Source organism: Clarias gariepinus, chromosome 23 (genome assembly GCF_024256425.1).
Source record: "Clarias gariepinus isolate MV-2021 ecotype Netherlands chromosome 23, CGAR_prim_01v2, whole genome shotgun sequence".
NCBI lineage: Eukaryota > Metazoa > Chordata > Actinopteri > Siluriformes > Clariidae > Clarias > Clarias gariepinus.
Genome location: NC_071122.1, coordinates 25,468,153 through 25,492,337, shown reverse-complemented (window position 1 = coordinate 25,492,337; position 24,185 = coordinate 25,468,153). Strand labels below are relative to the sequence as shown.

Here is a 24,185-nt window from a genome sequence, read left to right as displayed (position 1 = left end):
ACTTTGGCGCGTAACTACTGTAGTCCCAAACCGACCCAGACCCAGGAAAGTGGTGTCAGTGGTGTTTATGCGGAAATCACATAGACTGTCATTAGTTATTTATTTATTTATATTATTTCATCTACTTCTTTTTTTAAAGTGTAAACTTTAATGGCAGAAGGAAATGACTGTGGCTTGTTATAGTCGCCAACTGTTCCCAAAGAAGGTAAGGAAGGAAGGAAGGACACAAACACTGAATTACGAATAACTCGTACAATTACAGGAAAATGTAGGACAAAATAAAAACCTATAAAAATGAGGATTGCAGTTTCCGACTGTGTTATACAGCAGCATGACCACGAATAATTATTACACAAATGATAGTAGCCAAGTGTTGAGTGATAGATAGATAGATGGATAGATGGATAGATAGATACTTATTGATCCTAAAAAAATTACAAACATCTATTAGCATGAATTATTATACAATAGATATTATACAGTATACACTCACAAGATCATCATGCTTCAACTGGATGACTAAAAGAAAAACGAAGTTTTATACAATATACAAAAAGAAATATACAAATATATAAGAAGGATAAAGTGACTATGTGCAGAATACAGGCAATGAGGAGTGTAATCAGTGGATAGACTAGTGCTGATTGAGATGTGCAAAACTGATCCAGCAAATGAAAAGTGACAGCAGCACAAAACGTGTGTGATGCAAGACAGAGATATTGGAGGTGAATGTGGATGAGCGCAGATGATGAGAGGTGTGTTAGGAGAGGAGAGCTACATGGAGAACTGGGGATCAGTGGAGGCTGAGGGAGGAACACAAGCGAGAGTCCCCATCACGCCCCCCCCCCCCCCCAGGCCCTGATATACGTCTGCCTCTGAACATGCTGAAGTATCGGTGATAATGTCAGTCATCTATATTGGTGATGTTTTACATATTGCTGTTTATCAATTGAGTATTGAATATTTTATTTAAACAGTGGACGTCCTGAATATTGTTTCCATTTAAAATGTTCCATTTGTTTCGGGAAGAGCATCCGGTCTCAATCTGTGTCAAGTGGTGTGTGGATCGTATGGTCGGCTGTGGACCACAACAGCACATGAAATATAGGATCAAATGTCACTGTATCCAATCAGAATGCAGTTTCCACCCACCCCTAATCCCACCGTCACTGATCTTCAGCTTCTGTCCCAAATCCCATTCTAATCCGGTCCTGTCTGAAATCTCAACACAAGCAGTGAAATTATACAGTGAAAATATAAATATTCATGTGTTTATGTTCATATTGATGCGCTGGATCATCGCTGTCGCTCGTGAGCACTCGAGTCCTCGCCCTGTGATTCCATAATGAATTCATACAGCGAAGATGAGATTAACATCAGCGCTTGTGTGTGTGTGTGTGTGTGTGTGTGTGTGTGTGTGTTTAACACACAGCGTGTGACCGTGACCCCCCCTGACCCCCCCCCACCTCACCCTTCAGCCCACTGTTCTGAACATCTTAATCATTTGTGTTTCCTAAAGAGGCCTCGTTTCCCCAAACCGCTCGTCTCCTGGCGCCTCCCCACCACTACCGCTGTTTGTCTTTTGCATAATGCATATGCATAAAATGTGCAAATGAAATTAAAGGGCAGAGTGAGGACGGGGTGGAGCCTGGCTCGGGGGGGTTTATTACTGAACAACAGTCTCGCTGATTAACTGATGAACATGACTCCTGAGAGAGAGAGAGAGAGAGAGAGAGAGAGATGTAAACATGTAGGAGCATAATTAATTCATTTACATGCTAATTTAATGACAGGATTAATGCACAGTAAGGTGTGTGTGTGTGTGTGTGTGTGTAATGAGGTGAAGACCACCCCTGCAGTCACAGTTAGTTAATGAGCTTTCTGTGCTCACAGGAGTCAGAGACGAAGGCATACTCGCTCACTTTCCACCCGTCTCTCTCGCTCCCTTTGTCTCTCTCTCCATCTCTCTCTCTCTCTCTCTCCATATCTCTCTCTCTCTCTCTCCATCTCTCTTTTTCTGTCTTTGTGTCTTTGTGTTGATTATATGGGCAGAACTTACACCCCTTATTAACTGATTACACGTGTCACAACTCTGATTTATGCTAGAACTAAAGAAGGAGTGCGAGAGACACAGAGCTAAAGAGTAAGAAGGAGAGAGAGAGAGACAGAGAGAGAGAGAGAGAAACGGCTAGCGAGTGTTTTAATTAATGAAATGCAAATCATACCACTCGAAGAAAACAGGAGAAAATGAGAATCTGTTGCACATACGCTCGGCTAATCGTCAGGGATAAATATGTGCATAATTACTGGAACTGAACCCGTGACCTCATCTCATCACGCAAATATCAGCGTCACGTTAAGTACACGTGTATGAATGAGCGAAGCGTCTATAACGCTAACGACACCGTTACAGAATATCAGCACACTTTATAGCAAAAAGTATGTGCACCCCTGACCGTCACACCCGTATGCGCGTGATGAACGTCCCGTCCCCGTGTGTTCTGTGAAGGCCATGTAGATATCAGAGCGTGTCATGGTGGTGTGGAGTCGTGTTCATTAGCACACTCTACAGGAGCGCTAGTGAGCTCAGGCGCTGATGTTTATGAGGCTCCAGTTCATCCCAAAGCTGATGGTTCAGTGGTGTAGAGTTCACTCAGGGCTCTGTGCAGGACACATGAGTTTTTTACACTCCAACACACTCTTAACACACCATGTCTTCATGGAGCTGGCAGCTCCGGGCCTCCTCCTTCCAGTGAAGGGAATCTGTTTAGTTCCAGAGACTTTCTGCTTTCAACTTGTAATAGTTTTCATCTCAATGATATCGATTATAATTTTGCTGTAACATCTGGCTCCTGTCCAGGATCTGTCTTGAGAAGTTTGTCTGATTGTCTGATTGTTTCTCTCTCTCTCTTCTCAGCACCATGATGTGACAACCAAAGAAGTTTTTTCAGCCCATTCCACCCGTATAAGGAGGAGAGACCGACAGCTCCAGTCTCCTCCTTGGAAACTGATCTCTCTGAGAATGGAGGAACATCTCGATGCTGGACTTGATGGTCCTGAGTCAAAACTTTCATTTCTGATTTGTTTGTCCTCCATCTTCTTGTCTGTGTGTTCCTGTCAGTCCCTTAATGTCTTCCAGTCTGAGAGGTCTGAATGGAGCCTGAGTCACCTGGCTGTCCACCAGTCGAGCGGCACGGTGTACGTGGGAGGAGTCAACCGTGTGTACAAGCTCTCGTCCGATCTGGTACCGCTGGTCACACACAACACCGGGCCGGAGCTGGACAACCAGGCGTGCTATCCCCCGCTGATCATGCAGCCGTGCTCCGAACCTCTCGCCAGAACCGACAACGTCAACAAGCTCCTGCTGGTCGATGACGTGTACAACCGCCTGCTGGCATGTGGGAGCCTCTATCAGGGCGTGTGCAAGATCCTGAGACTGGACGATCTCTTCATCTTGGCTGAACCATCGCATAAAAAGGAGCACTACTTCTCCAGCGTGAACCAGACCGGCGGCATGAGCGGCGTGATCGTGAGCCGCGATCGAGGCAGAGACCACGAGAGGGACGCCACTCTGTACATCGGCACGTCCGTTGGCGGCAAACAGGACTACTTTCCGACCATCTCGAGCCGCAAGCTGCCTAAAGACCCTGAATCGGCGGCCATGTTGGACTATGAGCTTCACACCGACTTCGTTTCTTCGCTAGTCAAGATCCCGTCTGATACGCTAGCTTTGGTTACGCACTTTGACATTGACTATGTGTACGGCTTCTCCAGCGGTAACTTTGTGTACTTCCTGACCGTGCAGCCGGAAACGGAGACTCCCGGAGAACTCTTCTACACATCGCGTGTGGTTCGGCTCTGCAAAGGCGATGATAAGTTCCATTCATACGTCTCCCTGCCGGTGGGCTGCGTGAAGAACCGAATCGAGTACCGTCTGCTGCAGGCGGCGTTTTTGGCTAAAGCCGGGAGCGTCATAGCCGCTGCGCTAAACATCACAGAACAGGACGACGTCCTCTTCGCCGTCTTCTCTAAGGGACAGAAACAGTACCGGAGACCGTCGGATGACTCAACGCTCTGCATCTTTACCATCCGGGATATTAACGTGCGGATCAAAGAGAGGCTGAGGTCGTGCTACCAGGGGGAAGGAAACCTAGAGCTGCACTGGCTTCTGGGAAAAGACGTCCAGTGCACAAAAGCGGTATGTTAAAAAAAAAATAATTTAAATGCACACAACGTTTCAGGGAAAGTCTAGACGCTTTTTAACATCGTACTAACATTACTTTGACTATCGCTGTGCCGTTCTGATCGATATGACCAGTTAAATCATCACAACAAATAAACACAAAAGCACTTCCTGTTTTCTTGCTTAGTTGTCCAGGAAATTCCAAAATGACACTGCTGAGCGTTTCAGCTCCGTGGTAACGTGTGTGTGTGTGTGTGTGTGTGTGTGTGTGCTACTCACTGACATTTAGAGTTGTGTACCATCATGTACAGCATGACAACAATCCTGCACGTCTCCATGCGATGAAGCGAAATTCAATTCTGCGTGTGCAGTGACATTTCAGCCGCTCTCCCTAACCTAAATGTCTGGCTTACTGGAGCGTCCAGACGCGTCACATCAGATCTCTTTATCCGTCCTGGATCGGACCGACCGAACCGCTGAACAATCGGTGTGAGGTCAGTTAGGAGCTAACTGACGCGTGTTTAGGCATGAATGTGATTTATTTATCCGTCGCTCCCAATTAAACCTTTCACGAGGGTTTTTATACGCCGTAACAGCCGGACGTCACGTGAACGCCGTCCCTCAGCCGTGACGAGCGCGCGGGAAAAAATACTTCATGTTCTTCTTTTTATTCTTCATCATCACAGCGGGGGACATGATCTATTTCTTTGTACTTTTTTACTCATTTGGCTTCGTTTTCACCTTCATCCCATCTAATTTCTCTTCGCCTTTAATTTCTTTTGTTCATTTCTGATTATATTTTTTTCTCTCGCAATTTTCTTGATCATGTTAATTTCTTTTTCTTTCATCCCTTGGTGTTTAAATCACGTCCTCACGCATCATTGTTTTCTTCATTTTCTTATTTGTTCTTAATTTTCTCTTTGACGTTTCATTTCTTCCCAGTTTTTCTGCTTTAATGTATTGAACTGAACAGAACAATTTCTGCTTAATTTATTTTGAATCTTTGAACTATTTCTTTCTTGTTACTTCTTTTATCTCCTAAATGTTTCTTTCTTTATTTGATTATCTTTTACATAAGAACCAAATTCCACAGCCCCAACTAATTCTTCTTCTTCGTAATTGTTGGTCTTATTTTGTCCTTCCTGCCGTACTATTACAGTTCTTACAGTTACAGCTTCTTTTTATCTTTTTTCTTTCATTTGCTTTGTTTTTTAGTTTAAGGTTCACCTGCTGTTTGTTCTGAACCATGTCCTGTTTATTGTTTTATTTGCTTTTACCTTGTTCCATTAGTACCAGCATTTCAGCTTCTTTTCCAGTGTTCCCAGTATAATCTCTCTCTCCCTCTCCCTCTCTCTCTCTCTCTCTCTCTCTCTCTGTCTCTCTCTCTCTCTGTCTCTCTCTCTCTGTCCTCAGCCGGTGCCTATAGGAGACAGTTTCTGTGGTTTGGACATTAATCAGCCTCTCGGTGGTTCGGAGCTCGTCTCAGGTCTCGCTGTTTACACGGAGACATCAGAGCGTCTCACCTCCATCTCTGCGTACGTCTACCACGGATACAGTGTGGCGTTCCTCGGCACCCGGTCTGGAAACATTCGTAAGGTTAGTAGAATGTCAAAACCTTGTGTGTGTGTGTGTGTGTGTGTGTGTGTGTGTGTGTGTGTGTGTGTGAGATTCCAAAGATTAGATGACCCAGAACTAGCAAAACACTCTCATGAAAAGCCATTAGTGGATTTTTTTGCTCTTGGTCACAGAGAGCTGTCTGTACACAAACACACACACACACACACACACAAACACACAAACACACACACTCAAAAAGGGCTCAAAGGTCACCCTAAGCCCGTTTGTCTGTCTGAAAAGTCCATTAAGGCTCGTCCATTCTGTCTGATGTAAGATCAGCCCGAGGCCCGCGTGCGCAGGGATATTTATCAGCTCTGAATTCCTGACTTTTTTTCTTAAATGTATTTTAAAATAAAAATAAAAACATGAGCGTCTGATGCCTGGAGTCAGACCCAGTCTCCTTAGCGTCTAAACTATTAGCATCCGCGGCACCCAGTTGAAATGCCAATGTGTTAATGTCTATTAACACACTCACACTCCGGATAGAGAGATAACGGCATGTTTTTATTAAAAGGCGCTGGGTGTAAAGTTCCTGATGTCGCCGTTTGTTCCGCGCGACCCCGGGAACTGCCCGCACTTCCTTTATTTCACAATAATAATATGAGATCTGCGTGGGAAAAACCGCTCCAGAGCGCCGCGGGAGGAAGTGGGAACTTTGCACCGGCGAGACTGCGGTCCCAGGTATTGTTTTAGGGCACACACACACACACACACACACACACACACACACACTAGATAGGCAGGGCCTGTGCTGATGTGCATTCTTTAGTTTTTTGCTGCATGGCTTTAGGTCGTCCTTGCAGAGACACAGTGTGTCCAGTGGGTTAAAGTCCCAGGGGTGTTCGAGTCAAAGTGGAACTTTTGATTGTACAGAATTAGAGAAGACAGTTTTACAGAGTGAAAACTCCCTTTATGTCTCTATATAATCCCCTGATACACTAATGCACTTATCCCAGTGTGTCACTAGTGCTTGGACACCACCAGGGCAGAGAGTTCTCTCAGTACGCCGAAGCTATGATCAGACCACCTGTCTGAATCACGTCTGAAACACCGGCCTCCCAGGAACTCCTTTAATGTCTGCACAAACAGGACTGTATGGGGGACGTGACGGTAACTCCCAGCCGAGCTCCTGTCATGGTGTTGGTGAATGAGTGTGTGTCTTAGGTTTGCAGTGTTGAACATCAAGGATCAGGCGTTCCACTTGGTGAATGTTCACGTGAACTACAGTGTGTTCTCTGAGCCACCTCCTCGTTCGGATGTTTTACTGCTTTAGTCTCAACACCGTACTGCGCTTAGAGTCTTCTGGAAACGTCAATCGCTCTTACACCTTTATAAGTCCCGGTTTGACTTGAACGCCCCTCATAGCCGCTCGGAAGCCGAACGCATTCATTACATTAAACAGCGGATTCATTTTCATTCTGACTCGAGGGCATAATATTGTGCATGAAGCTGGAAACAGAGGGTTTGTTGGAATGTGATGGGTGTTTATTTGTTAAATTGTATACTGTTCTCACACACACACACACACACACACACACACACACACACACACACACACAGAGTTTATCTCTGTACAAATTTCCAGAAAGATCAGGATTTTCCCCAGTGTGACATACAGTATATACACGTGTGTGTAATCCGTAGGTGGAGATTAAGTGCCGCTTTCTGTTTCTGTGTGTGTGAACGAATAGAGCGGCGGACGAGGAGGAATCCCGCTACAGAATTAGCCTTTAGCTAATGGAGGTCTGAGCGGCCGTGTTCCAAATCGGGTTTTACGATCTACTCGATAATGATCTCAGGCTGCGCTCCAAATCGATTTCATCAACCTCAGCTTCATTACAAGGTTTAAGACTTAACCCTAGAAAAATCTCCACACACACACACACACTCAGAGCGTTACACAGCTGATGGACATGGACCCGACATCCTGCACTAGTTAGCACCGCCAGCCTCCATCAGTTCATTAAGTAGTAAATGTTTATTCATATGGGACGCGATCCAAAATATTAAACCAGTCGGCAGGTTTTATGTTGACGGTAATTTATTTAACACACAAACGGCTAAAATCAGCCTGAATGACTGTGATATCTCATGATCAGTTTTTTCCTCTCTGTCGGTCTGTCTTTAGTCTTCCTCCCTCTGTGTGTGTGTGTGTGTGTGTGTGTGTGTGTGTGTGTGTGTGTGTGTGTGTAATGAACTGGGCCTGTAATAACTAAGCATCTCAGAATCACTCCCAGGAATCTCGTTAAAAGTTCATTTAGGACTGAAATAATCCTAGCTTAGTCGTTTCTAAAAGAAACAGTAGTGTACAATAATTTAATATAAATATATAAATACGATTATTGGATGTGTGTTCCAGGGATGAAGCCCACGACTCGCTGAACGCAGATTGTTTTTCACTCTTTGTTGAGTTCACGCTGCGTGTCGTGGAAATGTATGAATCTGCACGTGATCTGGAGTTTAATTCGTTAATTCCGACGCTGCTGCTGTGTCACTGTTTGTTATTAAAGACTGTACAGTATCAATCACCTGCTGAGACAGAATGCAGAATGTTCGTTAATGGACCAGTTACATAACAAACGTAATGTTAAAAAAAACAACTGTCTTTTATAAGCACTGTGTGACTCAAACGTCTCTCCTCCACACGTGTCTCTTTCCTCGCTACTCCCAACCAGTTCTCCTACATTTTGGTGAAGATGGGAGCGATTATCTTTGTTGAAGATTGTTGATAAATAGCTCTTACTCCTACTCCTAAAATTAGGACCAAAATGCCGTCATTCTGAGAATTTTTGGCCACTTAGGAGAGATTTCCTACTTTGAGACATGTTTAGTCAATACGAGCCCTGGTGTCTTTCTGTCTCCGTCTCCGTCTCTCAGGTGCGTGTAGACGGTGTGTCTGCGATCCTCTATGAGACAGTGAAGGTGATGAAGGATGGAAGTTCTGTTCTTCCTGACATGGCTTTTTCCCCAGACCACCACCACCTTTACACCATGAGTCGCACTCAGGTAAGTGTGTGTGTGTGTGTGTGTGTGTGAATGTTAGTTTTGGCATTGATGAGCACCATCATGTCCATGGAGCCGAACTTGACCTTGACTTCAGCCTAAACAGAGGGTTAAAATGTGCAGTAATGTAAACAATCGTGAACAAACACTTCACAGCTTTACCGTTTGACCCGTAACTCTCAGCAGGAGACGCTAACGTGAGAATCTGTTTTTGTTTCGTCTGTCTCTTTTGCTTCTCTCTAGCTCACTGTTTAAAGGTTTATGAGTGTAGTAGACACACACACACACACACACACACACACACACAGAGATCAGGGCTGACAGCAGACATATGGTTGTCTCCTCCTGCACTCACATCAGATCTGGTACGATTCAGACGTTCCGGAGCTGAGTGATGGAGCGAAGGAGACGAGTCCATCATTTATAGATGAAGAGCGTCTCGTCCTCTTCTCAAGGAGAAAGTCAGGATGGAGGGATAAAGAAATAAACTGTTCACCCACCGCCAGATATTTATCTGCCTTCAAAAATCTATCTGCGTGTCTCAGCCTTGCGTGTGGTTTTCTCTGTCTTTTGTCCTCTTTCATAAATCATGTGCAGTATTGTTGTATTGTTGTAGTTATTGTGTGTGTGTGCGTGTGTGTGTGCGAATTTATTTATTATTTTGTATTTGCCGTAAACAGTGATAGAGCTGGAGGGTTCTGGGAACTAAAAATATTTCTAACTTAGAGTAGGAGTAGGAATTGTTTAAGAAGCGTCCTACTCTTACTTTCAGCGAGGAGTAGGACCGCGCAGAGGAAAACTGAGAGCCGTAAAGGAGGCTGCGCGTTACAGCGGGCGTTATAGTTTTTACAGCTTTTTGTAGTTAAACGGTGGGAAAATAAAATGTTAAACCCAGCACCAGTCACGCATCTGTAAGTTTTGTTTATGTGCATAAAGCTTTCACAGCACCGCCTTGGCTGCATGACGTCATCCTAATCAGACTGCTCCAATCACAACTGTGTAAAGCCCCTATAATAGAGCTGTGTAGGACCGTCAGATCCATCTGATCAACATGGCTTCAAAAGGAAAAGAAAACTGGACAGAGGATAAGAGCGTTTAGCTTGTGGAGAAGGGAGTAAAATGTAAGGAAATGATTTAAGGAGAATTCTGCCCTACTCTTAAGATAAAAAGTGAGTAGATGGCAGTTTGTGAAAGCGTCAGTGCCGCCTGTCAGTCTGCAGCATGTACCCCTGAGGAGTGTGAAACACGGGCACACGTTTTTGTCCAAACGTAACTTTTACAGTATGAGCTCTGTGTCCCTCAATGTGACTAAAATGTCTCTCCTCTGCAAACGTCTCGGCCTAAGTGCCATTTCTCTACTCCTAACCAGTTAGGACTCCTCCGGGGCTCTCCTACATTTTTGTGGAGATAGGAGTGATTTCCTAGTTTAAGAATGTTGATAAATTGTAAATGTAAATGTAAATTGTAAATGTAAATGTAGGACCATAATTACATCACTCTGAGAATCTTTGGGAGGTTAGGGGTGATTTTCTACTCCGAGGCCCTTAGTCAATACAGGACATGGTTGGGATTTGAACCCAGCCAGTCAAGCTACACAGTCGCGGCTGCACTGCTGCCTCCGTCACGCTTTTGTGTGTGTGTGTGTGTGTGTGTGTGTGTGTGTGTGTGTGTGTGTGTGTGTGTGTGTGTGTGTGTGTGTGTGTGTTTGTTAAGCCTGTCTTTGTAATGCTAATGTAGCTTGTCTCTAACACACCTGTGTACCTTTCTCAGTCCTGTCCTCAGTCCTTTCAGGGGAAATTTCTTCTCGTCTTTTCTCCTGCTGTAGATTCCACGTCTCTCATTACAATCTGTACAACATTTAACATAATCACATCTGTGAGAAATGAATCTCCATAATTCATGATGATGTTCATCAAACAGGGATAAAGTGTCTCACGTGGATACACACTCGCACATCTTGCATTTTTGTTTTATTGGTAAAATAAGATGAGAGTTATTGTGATGCTGATTATTTCTGAAAGCTGCAGCGTGTAGGTTAAGTAGCACAAAATTCTCATCTCATCTAAACATCGTGATGAAACCCTGTGAACTCCGTCTGATAGGAAATTAATAAACAGGTCGTTATGGCTGATATGGTTTTTTTCTTCACTCGACACGTCTGATCAATTCATCCAGCTTAATATGTCTTTATAAATAAAAGAGTGGTTTTATCTGTACATTGGGTCAGAACTCTTTCAATTAGACCTTTACGTTTCAAACACTGGAGGACCAGAAACCAGTCGCAGAAACATTCCTGTCTCTCTGTCTCTCTGTCCAGCCAGATTTTGTCACAGCAAAATTAAGGTGGGCGTGGCTAAACAGTTCATTAGATCTCTGCCTGAAGTTTAATCTGCACCATCAGTGAATCTAAATGTGGAGTAAAAGTGATGTTATGAACAGTTATGTGTGGGATTTAATAATCTACTGTAAAATAATCTACTAATGCGCTACTGTCTCAATGTAAACAAACACCTGCACCAATAGATATTAATTAGAAAAGATAAAGTGGGACAAAGACAAAGAAGGACAACTTAGTGTAAACAAGGCGTAAGATACTCAACCTTACAGAATGGGATTTCTTTGTATTAATAAGTTAGACAGAGAGTTCTGCTGTACAGAGAGACACACAGACATGGACGTGGGCTTCAACCTCAAATAATAATAATAATAATAATAATAATAATAATAATAATAATAATAATATCACTGATTACATTAAAGATCAGATGAGATTATTATTATTAGATTTAATATAATGTTTATTTGGTCCTCCGGCACTTCTTCATCCTCTTTTTCTTCCCTCTGATATTCTAATTCACTCTTTAATGAAGGTTTTTCCCATACAGCTGGATTTGTTTCTGATTATTAGGTGAAATGAAAGCGATCGTCTCTGTAACATATAAAACACACTAGCTGCTTAAAACCTCATTTTACAGCGAGAGGTGAACCGTGTGTACTGTAGCTCTGTGTTTCAACCTTTAGCTGTCACTCCACACACACACACACACTCTTCATACACCCTGTCAGTCCAGCGTGTGATTAATCCGAATGAGTGACGCTAACAGAAGCGCTAACCGCTTATAAATAATACACACATGCATCAGGTTTTAGAGAATCTCCTCATGGGGTATAAAGACGGAGGAATAAAGAGGTGTTATTGTTTACTTTCACTTACATCACTGTCTCCGTCTCTGTGTGTGTGTGTGTGTGTGTGTGTTTAGAGTGTTTATGGCACCTGCTCTAATTATCATCTCATTTATATTCTCACTGTCTGGCCTCTGATGGAAAATCGTAACAGTAAACACACACACACACACACACACACACACACACACACACACACACACAGTGCTGTGAATACGGATGAGTTAAATAAGTTAAATCTGGGATACGAGTGTGTTTATTTCTCAGGAGAGCGTCTGATTTGTGTTTGATTTTTCCTCCCGTTTAAAAGCGTTTGGTTAATGGATCGAGCGCCGCACACACACACACACACACCGGAGAGAAGATGGAGGAGAAAATAAAGTAAACAATGAAAAGTGGAAGGAGATAGGAATCCATTTGGGGGAAAGCGGAGGATGGGGGGAGGGTATGGGGGGGGGTGTATGGGGGGGGGGGTGTATGGGGGCTTCTCCTTCACTTCCAGCCTTAATCCGCTTTTCATTCAATATAGCTCACATCAGGAAATTACATCAGTGAGAGAGAGAGAGAGAGAGAGAGAGAGTGGAAACTGAAAGATAAACTTATTTAATGCTTCAGCTGATATAAAAATAGTTTTATAAAAATATAAAATGTCATTTTTCATGCAGTTCAGTTTCCACTCTGACTAGCGATAAACAGCGCGTGTAGTCCCTGATAGAGCGGACTCGTCCACACGGAGACATGCATGTCCTTATTTAACACTGACGGAAGGAGTCTCCAGTGTGAGGCGTGTATGTCACTGTAACGCTTCTCACATCTACAGGACAGAGACGTTTACACCGCAGTAACACGCAGGACAAGCTCTCATTAACGTGACGAGGGAATAAACAGAGGGAACTGGAACGAGTATTTATACAAAAGCTGCTGTAACATAAGTCATAAAGGGAGATGAGCTTTAAATAAGTAAAAATGATAGTTAATAGTAAAACCTGGAGCGTGAAAGGGAATAAATGAGATTATGGAAAAAGCTTTAGGGGAGAAAACGACCTTCACATCCACTGGATTCATTTACTGGAACAGCACGACACACAGATGGTTCATTTTTATTATATATATAAAAAAATAATAAAAAATCTGAGTTAAGCTATTTATTACATATTTGTATTTTTTTGATTTAGCAGTGCACTAAATCACTACAATTCATTTTGGACATCTCTAACTTGATATAATATTGTTCTCTGGGCAGATTTGTATTAAATTAAAGCATCACTCCTAGTAAGGAAAAGACTTAGCTGTCGAACACATAAGAAAATGTAACGCTTGAATCTGTAGAAGCATCTAAAAAACAAGCTGAATAATTTTCATATTTGATTAAGAAAAAATAATATACTAAGAATTTTGACATTTACTTATTTGACTTATCAGTTATTTAAAAGTGCATATGTTAACTTTGTGTCCATAGACAATCAAGACTGCAGTTGGGAAACTATTTTACAAAAATAAAGAAAAACCTGGAATCTCAATGGGTGTACAAACTTTTGACTACTAGTTCATGTGTGAGTGAATACCCGGACAGATATCCAGGGTAAACCCCGCCACTTCTTCTGTAAAGTATTTACCCTGCCTGGGCAAAAATACAAAAAAGTCAGCACTAAGGAGATTTGAAATGATTGGAACTGGGTTAAGAACCCTTTAACACATTATAGAGATCAAAGAGGACTGGGACGAAACATCTGTGTGTCCATAGGAAAACCACTCCTTAGTGAGACTCATCAGAAAAAAAGGCTTCAGTTTTTCGCTGGACTCTGGAGAGATGGTTGAAGGTCATGTGACCTGATGAGTCCAGACTGGTCCTATTCCAGAGTGATGGGCGTGTCAGGGTGAGAAGGGAAGGACATGAAGCGATGCTCCCATCATGCATAGTGTCCACTGTACAAGCCTCTGGAGACAGTGTTATGATCTGGGGTTGATCAGTTACTCAGGTCGAGACTCAGTAACGTTATGGGGCAATAAAATGAAGTCAGCTGACCACCTGAATGTACTGAACCACCAGAGGATCACATCTGTGGAGGGTTTCTTCTTCTCCCCTGATGGTGCGGGACATGTTCCAGGACCGGGATTGTGAAAGAGCGGCCATGGGAGCATCAGGAATTATTTTTACACATGAAACACACATGACCCCGCAGTGTGTGTGCTGTGATCAAAGCTAAAGGTGATTCAGTGGAATATAAGAAGCCCTGTGTGGTGGTGTGTGTGTGTGTGTGTGTGTGTGTGTGTGCTCTGATCATTAGTACGCACTCTGTCTGATGTGTGTAATGAGGTCGCAGAGTGTTCAGCGTTCGATTCGAGGTCAGTCACCTTGATTGCGCTTGTCATTGTCCGCGCAGATAAAACACTCCACAGGCCACGGATCGAGTCCATGGACCCGCTGTTACATCATCCACCAGTGTCGAGAAGTCTTCCTGTAGGTCTGTGTCTGATTAAATCTCTCTTCTTACCTGTGTGTGTGTGTGTGTGTGTGTAGGTTGTCCAGATGCCAGTGGAACACTGTGAGCAGTACAGCCGGTGTGAGGACTGTTTAAGCTCAGGAGATCCACACTGCGGCTGGTGTGTCCTCCACAACAAGTGAGTGTTATTATCTGTTTGTTAGTTGTGATGTTTGCCCAAGAAAAAAAAAACTCTTCATGGAGAAACATTGTGTCGTCATCAGGAATAAAAAACCAGGAGGGGGATGGAGGAGTGAGGATCTGGTAGGGTGGAGCCAGGGAATGGTGGTGTCAGGACAGGGTAGGGTAAATAAGAGTGGGACAGGGGGAGACGGGGCGTGGCAGCGTGAGGACAGGAGTCGAATCAGAAAAATAAACCGGGATTGGGTGGGATGGAATCGGTGGGACAGGGCAGGACATAAAGTCAGCATACAGTAGACAGGGTGGAGTCAGGGTGAGGCAGGGGGAAGACGGGCCAGTGTGGACTCAGGACAGGACAGGGCAAGGCAGAGTCATGGGAACTGCAGGGTGGAGTCGAGATGGAACCTGGAACAAGGACCAGAGCCCTAAAAACACATAAACTGAAATAGAACAGGAAACACAGACCATATAAGGAAAGTAAAGGGGAAAATGGGACAGAAGGAGTCCGGCGAGACGAGACAATCCTGGTAGACGTGTGTGAGAAACCAATTTTTAGCAAATCTGTTGGAAACACATCTGTGGCGTTTTGCGAAATTGTGATGTCCCTCGTCTAACAGAAACCAGACAGCAGTTAGCTACAAAGAAACCAGAATGGTAATTAAACACACACACACACACACACACACACACACACACACACACACACACACACACATACAGTCCTATTCTCAGGTGAAGGTTTTCTCTGTTTCTTCATGGTGTCACTGTCATTCTTCACCTGTTTACTTTTTTCTGTTCCAACATTTCCCACAAGCTCTTCTGGCATTTACTAGGGAGTTGTCTTCATATTTCTTCATCAATTCCCCGTCGTCTTTGTTTCTGGATCAGACCGGTGTCTGAGACATCAGCAGGCGAGCGAGAGAGAGAGAGAGAGAGAGAGACTGGCTGATGGTCAACACTATAAATCCATCATCCAGGTTCAGGGACGATAAATTTAGGTCAGAAATGCTCAGGTCATCAGAACAGACATCTCGAGAGTAACATTAAGATTTGATTACTGAGCGTCAACGGAGAAACATTACAAACAACAATGATTCAGCCAGGATTCAGCTGTGTGTTGTTGTTTTTTTTTTTTACTTTTTGAACATTTTCTTAAAGGTCCTGTAATTTGCTCCTTGCTCTTGTCTCAGAGCTTCCCAGTGTGTGTGTGTGTGTGTGTGTGTGTGTGTGTGTGTGTGTGTATGTGTTTGTGTGTATATGTGTATCTGCTAATTCTCCAGGTCTCCAGTAATTCTCCTTTGTTTCACTCCTCTTCCAAACACACTGCTTCAGTGTCTATGTAAATGAGCTACTGCTAAGCCACGCCTACCAGAGTTAAGTATAATCCAGGGGGAGGGGCTCTGCTTATATATGAGGTCACATTAGGGGAAAAATGTAATCAGCTTGTTTAAGCCCCAACATGTAAAAAAAACAAAAAGGAGAAAACATATTTTTTCACGTTTTTGTTGTTGTTGTTGTTGTTGTTATTGTTGTTTTACACTCATACCGGACACCCATCTGAAAGTCTAAACATCACTAAAACATACATTTTGTATCATATGAGCCCTTTAATGTTACATCTGTATACAAAGTGTAAAATAAATGTACATAGTCTTGTACAAACTGTCCTCAGTGTGGTTTGTGTCGGTGGATTCAGGATTAACACCAAAGTACCACCTCGATCAGAAGCTCTGATGAGTCGAGTCTCAGCACGTTCTTTACACGCACAGGTGTTCTGCTGCTTTTGACCGAGCCGCAGTCTGACCTGCTCAAGCCCGAAGCTCGTCCTTCCCTCTGTACAGTGTTCCCTCATAATCACTTTGATCTCGTCTCGGCCCTGACCATCCAGAGACGAGCAGCAGGAGATTCATTAAAGTCTCGATGCTCTCACCATCAGCTCACCGCCGCCACTTTACCCCAGTGGGGGACGATTCTCACCTCTGTCTCACTCACTTTCACTTACTGTATCTCTCTTTTTAGTCTATCTCACTTCCTTAAACTTTGTCTTTCACTTTGTGTATATAGTGATTGGTGTCTTGTCAATTTTCTTTTTGTTCAATTTTCTCTATTTAATACATACAGTAGAATACATAATTTTTGGCTTTATATATATTTATATATTTGTTGTGTGAGTGTGTGTGTGTGTGTCTGTGTGTTGCTGGAGCATGGCGGCTCCGGACACACAGCGGTATGAGAGTTTAACTCGCTGACACGGTGTGTGTGTGGTGTGCTCGGCGAGTTTAGAGGAGTGTGTGTTAGCGGTCTGTGATGTGGTGGGACATGAGAACACCGTCTCTGCTTCCCGAATGAACAGTGCTGTTGTTGTGTTTGTAAATAGTGTTGATAAAGTGATCAGACTTGTCCAAAATGGAATGACTGTAAATAATGAGCACATACTGGTCGAGACGCGACTGTTGCCGGTTCCCCGTGTCTCCGGCTCGGCCGTCTGCTGAGGGACCCCGAATTGCTGCCGATCCAGAGCCCGAAGAGAACGAATCCCATGCCCAGCCTGCAACCCAGGAGTCAGCCGAAGTAACAACGACACCTGTGCTCTCGGTGATGGGTACAAGGGCGAAGAGCCACCAACTGGACGCAGCAGCCACTGCACTGTCACAGGGGGACGAGGTGGACATAGAGATGGAAGAGGAGCCCATTTTCAAAGCACCTAAAAGAAAAAAACATTGTGAGCTTAAAGGAGCCTACACACTCCTGGGAGGAGCCCCTAGTCTGTGGAGATCATCTAGACATCTCTAGTGAAACCACCCCAGCTATTACTATCTTCTTCTAAGACTCTAAGTGTCTGCAGGGATCGTGACACTCCGGCAGCTGGTAAACATCACAGGAACAGAGATGTCTATGGCAGAGGACTTGGCAGCGCATATGGGACTACGGTCTTAACGGGTCGCCAACCAACTCCTGCATCGCTGGAGAACCACCCTAACATCAGAGGAACAAGTTCAGAATGTCCCTTCTGTACACGGAGAGAAACTGTTTCACATGCTTTTATACGTCGTTCCAGATTCTCGTCTTTGTTTAGTCTTTTAAAACGCATTTTTTACCACTGCATGTAGATTTTACTCATCAGCTTTTTATTCTTGGTTTTAAATATTTCCGAAGATACAGGTTCACAGGCCAGCTTGTTAACTTTACCATTGGTCAAGCCAAAATGGCAATATCCATAAGCAGCAAATAAAAGCTGGCACAAAGTACAGACTGCGAGCACAAGATGGTGTTGTGAGGCGACACTGCGCTCTGTAGAAGATGACGAAATCATCACGGCGCAAACTTAAACTGAAGAAAGCACAATAACTATATAACTCTAATGTCTAAAGAAGGTTTTACTTATTTATTGATTTATTAATTTTTTAACTCAATCTCTATTTCATTTTATATAACAAAATTTGTAAAATAAAAGATTATAAAAAGTCAAATGTCTCTGTCTCTGTCTCTGTCTCGCTCTCTGTCTCTGTCTCTCTCCTCTTCTGTTTATGAAGCTGAGTTCCTGGTTCCTGGGACTCTATTTATATGATGTAATAATTACACTTCATTTTGTGTGTGTGAGTGTGAGTGTGTGTGAGTGTGAGAGCAAACTCTGGCTGGTCGTACAGGTGGGAACCATGGCAACCACTCACCCAGCTCCACTATAATTTGAAGGCTTTGAGATTCCCAGTGTGAGAATGACACTGAGCTGAGAGAGCAGTGTGTGTGTGTGTGTGTGTGTGTGTGTGTGTGTGTGTGTGTATATCACTTTTATGATGCATTCCAGCACACAGACACACACACACACAGTATCTCTTCTGTCTCTCAGGTGTGTGAGACGGGATCGGTGCGAGCGCTCAGATGAACCTTTCCGATTCGCTGATGAGATCGGGCGGTGTGTAAGAGTCTCCGCCCACCCGGACAGCGTGGCCATGTCGGAGCACGCCGTCCCAGTGAGTCTGCATGTTACACCGCAGTTACATCATCATCATCACATGTAATATTTATCTGTTTGAAGTCATACAAGTCGAGTTTAATTTCAGTTCAAAACACGGATTAGTATTTTTCCAGACTGTATTACATCATCACTTATCTTTATTACTAATAATAATAATAATAATAATAATAATAATAATAATATTACTGTAGCTCCTGCTGGAGGTCAGTAATGTTCCTGACCTTTCTGCCGGGGTCACCTGCTCGTTTGGGAGCCTGGCGGAGGTCGAAGGTCACGTTAGCGGGAACAGCATCATGTGTCTGTCTCCGACCGCCCGGGACGTCCCACTGATCTCCGCTGACCGAGGTGAGGGACATTCCTGCTCTTGTTCAGGGTCTGTTCCACCTACTGTCTTTTTGTCTTATTCTCTCTCTGTCTCTCTCCCTCTCTCCGTCTCGCTCTCTTCCTCTCTCTCTCTGTCTGTCTCTCTGTTTCCCTCTGTCTCTCTCTTCGTCTGTCTCTCTCAGACTGGTCAGGTGTGGAGCTGAAGGTTGTTTCTAAGGAGACAGGTCACATGGTCCTGAGCATCGAGGTGAAGTTCTACAACTGCAGCACACACACTATGTGAGTGTCTCTGCTCCGTTCCTCTCTTCATGCTCCTTGTGTTCTACACGCTGCCCGCTGGAACACGCCGATGTTGTTGAATGTGTGTGTGTTCCAACACACTCATCACGTTACCATAATTATGCATAGAGCACCTGCACGTCCTCACGTTGTCACGTGATTTTTGTTGATGTGGCCGTTTTGCCGCTCGCCCTCGACCCTCTATAACTCACACCTGATTTAACCAACGTTGTGTGTCAGAGATTTTTAATTGGGATGGAATGTGTTTATGTTGCAGCGTCACTCTGCCGTCACTCCATCAGACTGCAGTTCCATACAGATCAGAGTTTAAATCCAGTCCTGCTGGAGTCCAAAGATAAACCAGCAGATAGTGTGTGTGTGTGTGTGTGTGTGTGTGTGTGTGTGTGTCCTGCACCTCTAGCCTCTCCCTGCTGTTAAAGAGTAAGAGAAGTTCTTCTTCTGCTAATTAATGAAGTCTTAATAAGGAGATAAAGTCTCGTACAGACCACAGACACGCGGAGACAGTTCATAAAGAGTCCTGATTTTATAAAGGTTTTGATATCTGTAACGCAGGAGGACTGTGAGACACCTGGAGGAACGCCTACAGTAGGACCTCAAGGCACTGCAGCTGGTGTGTGGACATTAGGCACGAGTCGCTCCAGTGTGGGGAAAAAGAAAAGAATAAAGACAAGAAAAGAGAAAACTAAAAAGAGAAGAGAAGAGAGGAGAGGAGAAGAGAGGAGAGCGAGTTTCTGTTTCTAAGAGACGAGGGTTTTGTGTAGCTCACGTCAGGTCTCGGTCACCACCTATGTGTCTTTCACGTGCTCTCAATCGGCTATATGTCCACATCACTAATTACAAGCTCTTTAAAAATGTGTGTGTGTGTGTGTGTAGGTGTCTGTCATGTGTGAGCAGTGCATTCCAGTGTCACTGGTGTAAATACAGAAACACCTGCACACACGACCCCAACAGCTGCTCCTTCCTCGAGGGACACGTCAATGCATCAGAGGTACACACACACACACACACACACACACACACACACACAGAGTGACATAAGAAGAACTCTTATTAATACCCCTAAAGCCCCTAAGATCCGTGCCAGCAGCATCGGGCAGTGAAGATCAAAAGGAACACAAACACCTGAACATGAATCAGAGTCGCTGCACAATAATCAGTTCCTTATGTGTTTATTTTCTCACGTGGGTACGTGTTGGTAAACAGTTCTGTTTTATGTTTTGTGAAGTGCTGACAATATTTTATAACTTTTGTTATTCAGAGTGTATATTTAAAGGAAATGACATCATCCCAACACTTATTATACTGTAATAACCCCAGATCACGCAGAGCTTCAATAACTCAAATAAAACTAAATATGAATCATTTAATGCTTCGGCTGAAATAACATGAATAAATCAGTATATGGTGGAATAATAACCCTGATATAGTGTCATGTTTATCTGTGCCATTGCTTTGCCTTTGTGACCCATTTTAGTTTTTTATATTTTTGCTCCGTCAGGTTTGTAGACTTAGTGAAATTACACTTAAGTTTGTTCTGACTAAGCTTTGAGTTTTAAGGTCTACGAGCGACAGTACAGTGTGAGTTCCAGCATGAAATCCTTCACTACGTACCGTGTCTGCTCCAGACGGGGTCTGAACTCTGACCTTTGACCTCTGCGACCTCCGCAGTTGTGCCCTCAGCTGGTGCGCTCGGGGGAGGTGGTGATCGCGGCGGGAGACGTGAAGCCGATCACGCTGAGGGCCCGGAACCTTCCACAGCCTCAGTCGGGTCAGAGAGGCTACGAGTGTGTGTTCAACATCCAGGGAGTCACACACAGAGTAACGGCCCTGCGCTTCAACAGCACCAGTGTACAGTGTCAGAACCGCTCGGTCAGAGGGCACACACACACACACACACACACACACACACACACACACACACACTTAAGAGGACTGTATTCAGTGGATCTACCATTCACCTAAAGATAAAAGTGGAATTTTTCTGTATTATTTATGTCTTTGTCCACCTGTCTCACTCTCCGGATATCTCTATGCGTCCCACCCTGTCCCTCTGTCTCTCTGTCCCTCTGCAGTATGTGTACGAGGGGATGAAGGTCAGTGAGCTGGCAGTCGATCTGTCTATCGTCTGGAACAACAACTTTATCATCGACAACCCTGAGAGAATTACAGGTGCACTGTGACACACACACACACACACACACACACACACACACACACACACTTTAATCTGGCAGTTAAATGAGACTCTGTAAACATTGTGTGTGTATTGTGTGTATTGTGTGTGTGTGTATTGTGTGTGTGTATTGTGTGTGTATTGTGTGTGTGTGTGTGTGTGTGTGTGTCACAGTGCTCCTGTATAAGTGCGGTGCTCAGAGGGAGAGCTGCGGTGTGTGTCTGAAGGCCGAGCGGAGGTTCTCCTGCGGTTGGTGTGTGAGTGAGAGTCGCTGCACGCTGCGTAAACACTGCACTCCACCCGCGGCGTCACACGGCACACACTGGCTCGGACAGAACCAGCACCACAAGTGTACACACCCTCGCATCACTGAGGTCAGTGCACACCTCTAATTACACCTGATTAATATTCACACACGGGTCATTAATAATTCATCACTGTAGCGCGGTGCAGAAGGAAACACAACACGCTGGAGAGAATTATCATCATTTAATGTTTACTGTTTTTCAGTTCTGGAAGTGACGTTAAGAAAAATTATTAGATAAAAAAAAAAATGTATTCATTCAATGTTAACATTTACAGCATTAAAGTTCACTTCGATGGCGAGCAAAATCTATTTTATAGCACGAATATTTTACATCACGAGTGTCCGTTAGTGGGAAACGTTCTGGTTGAACTTTCCCTGACAGCTGCGCTCTGGTGCCACAAATCAAATGTATGATTCATTTATTCATGTAGGAATTTATTCCATCTATTTAATAAATGTGTTTATATTTTCACTTTATTTCCTGTATTTATGGAAGCGGAAGCGGAATATATTTTATTCAATGAGTGTCAGCTGAAAACTTTAGGGTTTAACTTTCCTCGACTGTTGTTCAAATCTTCTGGTTAATAAGACGCGTCAGTAAGACGATGCTGGACGGGTCAGTTTAAAGTGATTAATGATGATCTAACGCAGTGGATCACTAACATGTGCATGTGGTCGCGATCCCCTGATCTACACGCTGTTGGGTACGCTGGGGATCAGTCTAATCCTCTGAACACTAGGGTTTGTTCTCATAGGGCATTGGAATCATTCTAATAAGAGATATTAACTAATCAACAGTTTACACGGACGCTGATCTGATCAGTGGTGTGTTTGAGTTTAATCACAATAGAACTTTACTGACCCGCGCAAAACAGTTCTGTTTAATCTGCAGGAAATACAACAGGAGAGAAGAAGAAGAAGAAGAAGGAGGAGGAGGAGGAGGAGGAGTATTTTTGTTCATATTTGATGTCAGGTTAGATTTCACACGCCTGCTGCGTTATGATCGGTTATGAGAATTAAGTCTCATCTATGATGGTTAAACGTGAGCCACTCAGTTCTCCTTCTCCATCGTTCCCATAAACACGCAGGAACATCAGATCAGGTGTTTAAATGACAGTTCAAGGCTCTGCGTTTACTGAAAAACTGTTTAATAAGTGGTTTGATAAAAGGCTCTATAATAAAATGCTTAGCTTTAACCTGCTGTAGAATTCATCAAATTCAAACACTGAGATACTAATCTTGTAGCAAAACGTCAGATAATTAAGTCAACACAAATTCGATTCAGATAATGAACTGATTATTTACATCTTAAAGCTGAAACCTTGGGCCTGTCTCTATGTTCATCCTCGCTCATAAAGGAGCAGCGGACTGAGACATCACATGATATTATACTCCTGTATAATTACCCGACTGCAGCTACAGCTAATTTTCATCTCCTGATGTTTTGCTGCTCTAACACACACTCGGCTCATGAGGGGTTTGATCATTAGTTCATGAGCCGAGAAAACAAACTCTTGGCCGAGCACGCGGGGAGTCGTTAGTGTAGAAACACAGCGGATGTTATTTCAGGTAGATGTAAACTCGGGTGGATATTCTTATTAAAGATGAAGATTTCTACTTCATTAGGTGTACGTGTGTGTATATATATATATATATACTTTACAGAATGGCTTTGATGGATTGTTTAAGTCTCGCGCTTAATTCTTAAACATTTAATTCGTGGTAATGAATTGTTTTAGACAGATTTTTCTTACCATTGCTGTTTGTTTTCTACACCATTCTGTTGTGCACATTATTAATTGAAGCTCCTTGAGATGAGGAATGTGCACCCTGTTAGAGAAATTCCCGTTTGTACATGTACATGGAAGGTGCAGGAGTGTAAGTTGGGCGTGGTGAGTGTATCCTTCATGATGTAGAGCTGCAGAGGCGTAACAGAGATTCTCCCAACATTGTTAGAGCCATTAAAAGAAGCAAATTCGGTGTGATCTCTGGATGGAAGGGTCCTGTCAATCACAGTAATTCCTCGGAGGACCAGTTGTCTATTTTCACTAAGATCTTCCTGTTGCAGGGGCGGGGCCAGAGGAAAGACCTCTTCTGCTGATGCACTGGGGCTGTGCACCCAAACTCGCACTTATGCTATACGTTACTTTTTAAAGTTATATATTTTAGCATTCACACATTAAAAATAAAACCTTCTAAATCACCCAGAGACGCTCCGCTCACATACGGTAGCTGCTCACGATAAAATTAATAAAGCTAATTAAATATGTATGGCTGTGTCTAAGAAATTGCTCACATTAAAGATAAACTTTAAACCAGCACACACACACACACACACACACACACACTAGCTGCAGTTGCAGCCGGATGATGTGAGTTTAACGCAAATTAGTGTAGGTCATTAGGATAAAGAAACTGCTGATCGCAGACATTGTCACTGTGACAAACTGCGGACTAACGAGCAATTACGAGCCGCGGTGTGATTACAGTGTACA

General features: G+C 43.7%; 1 protein-coding gene across 2 annotated transcripts in view; it reads left to right on the top strand.

Annotated features, from left to right (window-relative positions):
* The window catches only part of LOC128511287 (plexin-A2-like), a 74,476-nt gene that overhangs the window by 15,725 nt on the left and 34,566 nt on the right, over nt 1-24,185 (top strand). For both annotated transcript variants that reach the window (XM_053484066.1, XM_053484065.1), the window contains exons 3-13: nt 2,918-4,198; nt 5,597-5,779; nt 8,678-8,806; nt 14,508-14,608; nt 18,458-18,581; nt 18,778-18,931; nt 19,093-19,189; nt 20,084-20,198; nt 20,879-21,079; nt 21,283-21,379; nt 21,558-21,757. In XM_053484066.1, the coding sequence (XP_053340041.1) occupies nt 3,023-4,198; nt 5,597-5,779; nt 8,678-8,806; nt 14,508-14,608; nt 18,458-18,581; nt 18,778-18,931; nt 19,093-19,189; nt 20,084-20,198; nt 20,879-21,079; nt 21,283-21,379; nt 21,558-21,757 (2,577 nt within the window). In that variant the 5' untranslated portion in view covers nt 2,918-3,022. The remainder of the gene's footprint in view (nt 1-2,917; nt 4,199-5,596; nt 5,780-8,677; nt 8,807-14,507; nt 14,609-18,457; nt 18,582-18,777; nt 18,932-19,092; nt 19,190-20,083; nt 20,199-20,878; nt 21,080-21,282; nt 21,380-21,557; nt 21,758-24,185) is intronic.